The sequence below is a fragment of the Vespa velutina genome, chromosome 4 (assembly GCF_912470025.1).
Source record: "Vespa velutina chromosome 4, iVesVel2.1, whole genome shotgun sequence".
In the NCBI taxonomy this organism is placed as follows: domain Eukaryota; kingdom Metazoa; phylum Arthropoda; class Insecta; order Hymenoptera; family Vespidae; genus Vespa; species Vespa velutina.
Genome location: NC_062191.1, coordinates 2,415,760 through 2,426,752, shown reverse-complemented (window position 1 = coordinate 2,426,752; position 10,993 = coordinate 2,415,760). Strand labels below are relative to the sequence as shown.

Sequence of the window (10,993 nt, the reverse complement as noted above, 5' to 3'; positions counted from 1 at the left end):
CACCGGATCGAATGGGATCGCCATTTTGGAGAGAATTCTTTCTCTTTCCCACCCCCTCTTTTTTCTTTTTCTTTTTCTTTTCTTTTCTTTTTTTTTTTTTTAACTTCCTCATTACTTTTTTTCCATTCGTTACTTTCTTTAAGATCAATTCATGAAAGAGGATATAACATTCAATACGAATTGTTTTAATCTAATTTATACAATGAACGATATTCATTATAATTAACGATAATTAAAATCTTTTAATCGAGAAAAATATAAGTAATAATTATACATGATATTTATATGAATAAATATATATGTATATATATATATATATATATTTTTTTTTTGTTTATTTTATATTTTATATATAATGAAATATGTTTATATGAAAGTAATTGATTTCTTTTTTTTTTTTAATTTTTTTTTTCTTCTTTTTTTTTTTTTTTTTTTTTTTTTTTTTTAATTATATATTCATCACTAGAAGAAAACATCAGTTTAATAACATAAAGCAATTTAATATGTACAAATTTATAGAATCCATAGTGAATTTATAGAAATTCCAATAGTATTGATAAGAAGTCGAAAATTTTTCGACTCGATTAACATACGAATTAACAATTTAATGAGCCACGAGAAATATTATACATATTGTCGGGTTCGTTTTTTATTTATTTATTTATTTATTTATTTTTTTATTATTTTCTTCTCTCTCCTTTTCTTTTTTCTTTTCTTTCTATCACGCATACGTTCGATAATTCCGTTCGAATCGCATTACTTTTTTCTTTTTTTTTTTTTTTTTCATTCTTGATCCAAGATAATTGAGAAAAAGTCTTTCTTTAATCACGGTTCGATCACTTCTTCCAATAATCTCTCATTGCTATTGGCATAATATAAGGTATCATAAAAAGTTTTGCGTCCTCGTAATTTCCTAACTTCCTGGTTTCCGCTTCAACGGCTCGACAACATATCGAGCCTCGTGTCCTCGTCCTGCATTCACTAACTACACACGTTTGATGTCAAAGTCAATACTACTAGGTAAATATATATATATATATATGTATATATATATACACCTACATACATACGTACGTACGTATATATATGCCAGCGCTGCGTTCCTAGAATTTCTCTATAATTCATTTCAACGATGAATAATATTTTATTCATAATTTATTCGTAATTAATTATCAAATTTGATATCATTAATAGTAATATAGAAAAAGGAAAAAAGAAAGAGAGAGAGAGAGAGAGAGAAATGTGAAAATAAAAAAGAGAACTTCTCCGATAAAAAATCTGATCGATTAATGTATATCCAAGAGAAAAAGAAAAGAAGAAAAAAGAAGAGGGGAAAAGAAGGTCAGGTCGATTTAAAAAAAGAACGAAAAAAGAACGAAAAAAGAAAACGAAAAAGAAAAACAACAGAAAGAACAAAAAAAAAAAAATGGAATTAATAGCTACCACCATCGCACCACCATCATCGTCATTACCTTACGGTATACGCGGATTTTCAAGGTCGCTCGTAAATTCTATTAGAGAAACGTGGATGTTAAGAGGTACTCTAACCGTCATCGTTATTCCGTACGATATGCTCGTAAAGACCTTGTAGAAAAGATAAAGATAAAAATAAAGATAAAGAGAGAGAGAGAGAGAAGGAAAGAAGGAAAGAAAGAAAAGCAAAATCAAATTGATCTATTCTGTGATCCACAGATCGCGATAAAACCGAGGATGATCGTGCTACTACTCCGGAATCATTAAGGAGCAGTAGTCCAGCACCATCTCCACCACCTGTACCATGTCAATCGACGAACAACACGCCTTCGAGTACACCACCGAGACGCTTCATTTCAAGTATCCTCGGTGGGGATGTACCCTATGGGAGCAGAGGTCATGTATTAACTCGCGCCGAACGAAAGGAATATAGTACGCCACCTATCATTCCCACGCCATCCGGAGATGCTCCGCAATTTATCACAAAAACGGAAAAGCTCGTATTACCGAGGCCGCCAACCCCACCTAAGGTCCCACGTGTCGAACCACCGACCAGAGTTTCCGTGATTCAGAGGGTACCACATCAGAGTCAAGGTAACTCCAGAAGGGAAGAGAAGATCGAAGTTCCTCAAAGTCAGGAGCCTGAGCAGGTGCGTCTACTCAGAAAAAAAAAACAAAAACAAAAACAAAACAAAACAAAACAAAAAAAAGAAAGCAAAACAAAAACAAAAGAAAAAAGAACAAAAACTGGTTTCTTTCACAAATACCATACATACATATGTACATATATGCATGCATACATACATACATACATACATACATACATACATACATACATATATACATAGAAAGAGATTTTAAGAGCGAGATTTAATCGTAAATTCTCACGTTAATAAATCTTCAAAGAGTAGTATCAGACTTTTCGTAATTTCCTTTTTACTTTCTTTTTCTTTTTTCTTTTCTTTTTTCTTTTTCCAAATTATCAATCATCGTTGAAATTATTAATCAATCCGTAAATAAATCGATCTCGTGCTTAATACAGTCTCGATTAATTTCATTATCAAATGACAATATTTAAAGAGAAAAAGATTAAAAAGCAACGTACGTTTATTATTTCAGGAACAGCCGATAGATTATGCGGTACCGAAAAGAAAGGAAGAGGACGACGAGAGAGGCCGCGAGACTGCAAAAGTATCGCGCACGATATGTAATTCTATTGCGAGACCATTACTAGCTATGAGGCTTTCCGGGCCACAGATCGTTCACACAGCCGCAGGACTTGGAAGAACCAACAATTCTGGAACGAACAATGGTTCTTCCAGTTCTAATTCAAATTCTAATACTAGTAATTCGTCTTCCTCGGCGTCATCGTCATCCTCGAACACGGGTAATTCCTGCAGTTATTCCGGAGGTGGTACCTCAGGAGGAGGGGGTGGTGCTGTAGGTGGCGGAGCTGGAGGAGGAGGAATGAATCCAGGTGGGAATGGGGGCCGGGGCAATTATGCCCCAAGTTCACCACCTACTGGTTCCTTACCACCGTTCTACGAGTCCCTTAAAGGTGGCAACAACCTAGCCAATTTCGCGAACCAATATACGACCAGTCAAGGTATATCAATGTTTCAATTTAAATATATTATGTCACGTTATTATAACAGATTTATTAATTTCTAGTATGATATTTCAGGTAATAGTTACCTCACACCTACTCCAGCGATAGGGATGGAATGTGACACGGGACAACAAGACGTTAATTCGCAACATGCTCAGTACAGTGCCCAAGAAGGGAAACAATACTCGTTACTTCAAAATGTTTGCGCATCTTATGGTTTGGCATTGAAGGAGGAAGAGGATCTATCCGCTTATAAGATTCAACCTAATGATTTGTTATCTGGTCAATATGGTGCATATGACGTCACGGAAAACGGAATGATGGTCGATATGGTGACCGGTGCCGTTGTCGATCCATTGCAATTTACAGCTACATTGACGTTTAGTTCACCGTCCGATCATACGGCATTGTTGGAAAGTCTTAACGATGCCGCAGATTTATTTTTACCTAAATTACAAGCCGGAGATGGAGGTAACGATCTACTCGAGGACTCGTTACATTCCCCAGCCTCCGCTGGGAGCGGCATAGTTCAGGACGCAGGTCAAATGACCACGCCCGTAGAACCCAGCGTAGACCCTTTTCCTGAGCATAGTATAGCCTTAACTAGAGGCTTCGATGCATCAAGGTGAGTGAGTCTTGGAATAACTATCGACGACGAAAGGTGTTATAACGGGCGGAAAAGCAAAAGCAAAATGAAAACAAAAACCTTACGGTTTTGGTACGTTTCAGACATTACAATGGAACGCCGCAACACTTCAATACCAAACTGGTTGGTCTTACATATGCAACCGGGGAAGCTGGTTATCAACCACTAGCTAAGGAGCGGCCAGAGCTGGCGTTGCATTTAAATCAAAATCATCAAAGCCAATCGGAACCTCAGTTACAACAATTACAAATTCAAGTACAGTTACAACATCAGCAGCAGCAGCAGCAGCAACAACAACAACAACAACAACAACAACAGAACAATATGTCACCTCATCATTCGCAACAACATCAGGGATTATTGAGCCCTGGTCTTAGTTTTGTTGGTAGTGGTAAGTTTCTATATATATATATATATATATACGTGTAGTGATAAGTTATAGACGTACATATACATATAAAAAACATATACTATATAGATATGTTCTATTTTTATAATACTTATCTCTTTCTTTTTCTTAAGGATTGGAATTAGATTCCGGTAGCAGCGTTGGAGGTAGTTTACCAAGTCCCGGTGCTACGAGTTGTTCCTTGGATGGTGCATCTACCAGCACATCTCCATCATGTGCGTTAATGGAACATGCCCCAAGTCCACCAATAGGCGTATCGAATGGTGTGAATAACGGTCAAGTTAATGGACAAGTTGCCGAACCGCCTCTATCCCAACGGGTCGGTGTACTACAGCAAAGGGTAAGCACCACCAAATTGATCGAGGCAAAAGCATAATTTTGAATAATCCATCAAATGTATTTTCCCATTTGATTTGTAATACATAAACACAAATGTACGATAATATTTTTTTTACAAATTATCCATTTTATTATATTGCTCGGTAATAGATCTTTATTACAACGTTTATATATTTGTTGTAATATACGACATATTTTTTATCGTAGTTCTTTTTTCTCTCTCTCTCTCTCTCTCTCTCTCTCTCTCTTTCTCTTTCTCTCTTTCTCTCTCTCTGTCTCTCTCTCTCTCTCTCTTTTTCTCTTTTTCTCTTTTTCTTTTTTCGTCGAACGATTCCTATGCAATGCCAATCAACTTGAGTGCTTCCTACTGTATCACTTCGTCTCGATTGAACAAATTATCTTTCGGTCGATTAATTGAATTATTTTAATTTTATAGTTGGGATTACCGGGTGATTGCCAATTGGAATTCGTTAATGGCGGTCATGGTATAAAGAATCCATTAGCTATCGAAGGACAAAGACAGGCTACTACCAGTCGTGAGGAGGATAGAGCAACTCGACCAACATCCGGAAAGGTATGTTTAGTATCTACACCTACATGTTTATTATCCATTCATATTATTCCATTTTTCTTATTCGACGAATAATAGATATTTAACATTTATCATCACTTTTTTTATTAGGAGGACGGACCAATACGTTTCACCTGTCGCGTTTGTAGCAAACAATTCAACTTACAACGGCTCTTAAATCGACATATGAAATGTCATAGCGACGTTAAACGTTACCTTTGTACATTCTGCGGTAAAGGATTTAATGACACCTTTGATTTGAAAAGGCATACAAGAACGCATACAGGTGTGAGGCCGTACAAATGTAATCTATGTGAGAAAAGTTTCACCCAAAGATGTTCCCTCGAAAGTCATTGTCTAAAGGTTCACGGAGTACAACATCAATATGCATATAAGGAAAGACGTACTAAGGTAAAAAATTATGAATTATCCAATTGTCATATAATAAAATTCATTAATTTTGTAAATAATACGAATTTGATTGTGATACCGTTTCTTTATTTTTCTTCTTCTTCTTTTTTTCTTTTTCATTTATTTTTTTTTCTTTTTTTTCTTTTTTTTCTTTCTTTACTTTACCTTTCTGAAATATTCCTTTGTTATAGGTTTACGTATGCGAAGAATGCGGTCATACTACGCAAGAACCGGAAGTACATTACCTTCATCTGAAAGACAAGCATCCGTACAGTCCAGCTTTATTAAAATTTTACGATAAGCGCCACTTCAAGTTCACTAACAGCAATTTCGCCAACATGTTGCTACAGGTGCGCACGTAGACACTCTCGATACGATTTTGTCCCTAAGAGGAAGAAAATAAGGAGAGAAAAAAGAATGGAAAAAGGAAAAGTAAGAAACGCAAAAAGTAATTTAAAAAAAGAAAAAGAAAAAGAAAAAAAGAAAAAGCATGTAAAAGAGATATATTATTAAAAAACAACACTACCTATACATACACATATATATATATATATATATATATATATGTATGTATATATGTATATATAAGATTTTAAGCATAATAATCGTCTAAAAAAAGAACATTACCGATAGGTAAAGAGAAAGAGAGAGAGAGAGAGAGAGAGAGAGAGAGAGAGAGAGAGAGAGAGAGAGAGAGAGAGAGAGAGAGAGAGAGAGAAATTAATTTCCTATATATTCTTGAAATAGAAAAAGAGAGAGTGAGAGTGAGAGAGTGAGAGAGAGTGAAAGAGAGAGAGAGAGAGAGAGAGAGAGAGAGAGAGAGAGAGAGAGAGAGAGAGAGAGAGAGAGAGAGAGAGACAGAACAAAATATAGTTCTTCATCGTGTAACCTCTTCAGGGTGGCATGCTACAACGAGACTCAAGGATTTCGGAAACCTGCGTTAAATCAGCCTCGAAGACCTTCGAAAAGCCACATCAGCGTGCTACCTTGTTACATTTGGGTCGAGCTTCCAGTTTCTGAAAGGAGAGTTTCCATGGGGTATCTAACAAAAGGTCTCAAAGCAATCGCATGGGAACGTATAAGAAGAACGAAGAAAAATACAAAGAAAGAATAAGGAAGAAGAAGAAGGAAGATTGCAAAGACTAAAACACGTCGCGTTTTCTGCGACGTCGCGCGAAAGAAAGAACAAAAAATATAAAACGAAAAAAAGAAAAAAACAAAAAACAAAACAAAAAATTAGAGACAATTTATAGATATTTTTTAATAGTTCCGATACCCTATACAGACACAGTGCGTATTATAAAGATTTATTTTCTAAATGATAAATAGATAAATAGATAGATAGATAGATAGATAGATAGATAGATAGATAGATAGATAATCGCCTTAGATGAATATATATATATATATATATATATATATATATATATATATATATATATATGTATGTAACGATTTATATATATAAATGTTTTATATATATGGTGTATATGTATATATATGTATATACATATGTTTGTACATATATATATATATATATATATATATATATATACATACGTTTGTTATGTATATCATATATAACATATATATATCTTTATATATATATATATAAACAAACATACATACGCATATATATACATATAAATATATAATATACTTATAAGAAAGAGGAAATAAAAAATATGTAAATATTATATATAGAGAGAGAGACTGCGATAGGATTATTAAAAATGATTATTATAATCAAGAGAGATTAGAACACGCCCAAAAACTCGGATTCAACGTTTCAGGAATGATGATTACTTTTTTTTTTTTTTCTTTTTTTCCTTTCTCTTCTATCTTTCTCTTTCTCTCTTCCTCGTTTTCATATCTTACCGTTTAAAAGGAGAGAAGAAGGGGAAAAAAAAAAAAAGAAAGAGAAAGAGACAGACAGACAGAAAGAGAAGATTGCAGTTATTTGGAGAGGTTTTGATTTTTTTTTTTTTTATTTCTTATTTTTTTTTTATCTTTTTTTTTTATTTTTTTTTTTTTTTTTTTTTTATTATTTTCTTTCTTCTTCTTACTCCTACGCGATGTGAGGCAAGTTACGTTGCTTTCTGACTTAGCGGGTAATCATTAACGCGAAAGAGATCCCTGACGTGTCGTATTATCTATTAAAGAGATGTTCCTTTTCGATAAGAATACAGAGACGTTGGGTATCTCTTCGAGAAATGAAAGTTTTAATAATAATAATGACTATGTTATGATGTTATGTATTATATATACATATATATATATATATATATACATATATATATATATGTATATAAATATATATATGTATATATATATATATATATATTTTATATTTTAAAAGAAAGATATTAGAATTTTTGATCGACTGATGCGTGGAGTGGTGTACATGTGCAATGAATAGGCGCGCACCTTTTGATTAAATAAATCATTTTGTATTTAGTTTTAATCTATTTTCACGCTTTTATTGTATTATTATTATTATTACTATTATTATTATTATTATTATTATTATTATTATTATTATTATTATTATTATTATTATTATTATTATTTTTCTTCAATTTCTTCTCGTTTCAGTTTCTTTCTTTTTCTCTTCTTTTTAATTAATTAATCTATCAGCAATGTATAACGCCTAATCATTACACGCAGTTGGGTAATCTGTGATAAGAATAAGAATTACTCATCCCTCCACCAAACAGATTTTACTTATATTATATATCATTAATTATTATTATTAATATTATTTTTTATTATTATTACTATTATTATTATTATTATTATTATTATTATTATTATTATTATTATTATTATTATTATTAATATTATTACTATTCGTTCAGGAGGAACACTGCATTGATGTAATTATGAATGGAAAGGAACCGAGAAATATGGGTTTCGTGCAATTATACGTTTTCTAGGACGTATTGATCGCATATTTTATGAAAATAAAATAAAATAAAATAAAATAAAATAAAATAAAATAAAATAAAATAAAATAAAATAAAATAAAATAAGAAAAATAATAAAAAAAAAAAAGGAAGAAAGAAAGAAGGAAGAAAAAGGAAAGAGAGTTTAATCCTCTTTTTTTCTTCTTGATTCGACGATTAAGGAAAATTAATCCTGCATACCGAGAGGACACGCGTTTGCTATACATTGACAAAAGAAAAGAAAAGAAATTCAAGTTCAATGCATTATCATTGATAATAATGTTATCGAGCAGTTACGTGCTCTTTCGATGACTGATATCCAAATTTAATATGAAAATTAAATCTCGAATTTCGATATATATATATATATATATATATATATTTTATTATGGAGATTGGTGACGAATTTAAATTTTCTTTTTAATATTTTAGGGTGCTTTTATTTTTATTAGTTTTTCCATTTAATCTCTCTGTAACACTTTGTAATCATTTTTCATCATATTTAAAAATTATCTAAATATATATATATATATACACGTACACACACACACACACACAAATATATATATATATATATATATATATATATATATATATAAAATTTTGCTTTCTTTTGTTGATAATATTCTCAACGTTTGTAAATATTAATAATAATTATATGCGTTCGTGCACAACAACAACAACGCACAAAATAAACTTTCCAATCTCCCATCGAAAAAATAAAGAAAAAAAAAAAAAATAACAAGAAATAGAAACAAAACAAAAATTGAACAAAAAGATTTTTTCATGGTAATAATCGATCATGAAAATAATTCGTTCTAAATATCAATTGTGATTTTTTTTCTTTTTTTGTATATAAATATCTCTCTATGTATATCATAATATATTGGAGAGTATACGAAACTTTTACCAATACTTATGAACGGTCATACATATATACACAAACACGCACACACGGACACACATATAAATAATAATTATTAGGAAATAAAATTAAAAAAATAAACAAATTTTTTTTACTCATAGCCTTGTGTACTTCGCTCCCGGTAATACATAAAGACTTTGACAATCCTATTATTGTCACGAATGCAATATATTAATGTATATTGATAACATAGATTTTTACATTAATTATTATTTCTATTGTCATAATAATATTTGTATCATCATCATCATTATAATTTTTATTAACATTTCGACTATTATCATCATTATCATCGTTTTATCACTATTATATTATTATTATTATTATTATTATTATTATTATTATTATTAATATTAGCGTTAATATAATTTTTATTTATTATTATTATTATGACTATTATTGTATCAATAATTATTATCAATATTATCCTTATTATTATTTAGTTGTAATTTTATTTACATTCAGTATTCTCAAAAAAAGTAGCACTACGATGTAATATAGTTTTGCAACTTTTTTGTTTAGCGTGTATTAATGTTATTATTATTATTATTATTATTATTAATATTATTATTATTATTATTATTATTATTATTATTATTATTATTATTATTATTATTATTATTATTATTATTAATGATTATTAATAATTATTATATTATCATTATTATACATTATCGTCGTTATCATTGTCACCGCGTCGTTATTTTAATATTAACTATATTAATTATCGCCTTAATGTGCTTTGATGCGCCTTATATAGGTCACGAGAGAATGATAGTGAGTACTATAAATTTTATTATAACTCAACAATTGACCTTTATAATAATTCTGGTTATATTGATTTTATTATTATTATTATTATTATATATTATTATTATTATTATTATTATTATTATTATTATTATTATTATTATTATTATTATTATTATTATTATTATTATTATTATTATTATTATTATATAAATATTTATCCGCCGTTATGTCTTATGAAATCGACTGTTAACACGAAATAGAAAGAACGAAAAGTGACTCAGAGATATTTAAAAGAAAAAAAAAAAAATGATCGCTCGCGCACGTACTATATAAAGATGCAATATATATATATATATATATATATATATATATATATATATATATATATATATATATATTATATATATATATATATATACACAGACGGTATACATACATAGACGGTTTACGAAACGAAGTGCATGTGCATGCGTTATTGGTGTATGTTCTTATAGGCATGCATTTTTATATACATATATATATATATATATATACTATTTAATATGCCGAATAAGAGAGTCAGAGAGAGAGAGAGAGAGAGGAGGATTGGTTCAATGCATTCGGTTCAATGCGTGTTGGAATATCATTGAAATTCTCTTGATAGATCTTAGGCAGAACACGATTGGTCGATATGCTATATGGTTAAAACGGTTACGTTCTTTGTATGCGGCAAAACAAAGGGACAATAAAATTATATATGTTATATATGCATATAATCCCAAAAGTAACTTACTAATACGTGCCGGTGATTGTAAAATTGTTTTAAACTCTATGTTGTCATATATTTTTCTTCTTCTTCTTCTTCTTCTTCTTCTTCTTCTTCTTCTTCTTCTTCTTCTTTTTCTTCCTTTTTCTTTATTGTTTTGTTTTGAA

At 30.2% G+C, this 10,993-nt stretch overlaps 1 protein-coding gene across 4 annotated transcripts; it reads left to right on the top strand.

The window, feature by feature from the left end:
- Positions 1 to 550: 550 nt before the first annotated feature.
- On the top strand, positions 551 to 6,764 carry LOC124948585 (transcriptional regulator ovo-like). Of its 4 annotated transcripts, none has more exons than XM_047492401.1 (10): positions 551 to 1,020; positions 1,693 to 2,123; positions 2,593 to 3,079; positions 3,158 to 3,707; positions 3,812 to 4,119; positions 4,251 to 4,477; positions 4,913 to 5,050; positions 5,159 to 5,458; positions 5,650 to 5,808; positions 6,356 to 6,764. In XM_047492401.1, exons 1-10 carry the CDS (start codon positions 999 to 1,001, stop codon positions 6,476 to 6,478), a joined length of 2,745 nt encoding a protein of 914 aa, XP_047348357.1. In that variant the 5' UTR covers positions 551 to 998; the 3' UTR covers positions 6,479 to 6,764. The 4 variants fall into 4 exon arrangements, 3 of the variants coding, with proteins under 3 accessions (XP_047348357.1, XP_047348355.1, XP_047348356.1); XM_047492399.1 differs by lacking the exon at positions 551 to 1,020 and adding an exon at positions 1,090 to 1,538; XM_047492400.1 differs by lacking the exon at positions 551 to 1,020 and adding an exon at positions 1,091 to 1,538 and having other exon boundaries at positions 4,251 to 4,456.
- The last annotated feature ends 4,229 nt before the right edge of the window (positions 6,765 to 10,993 follow it).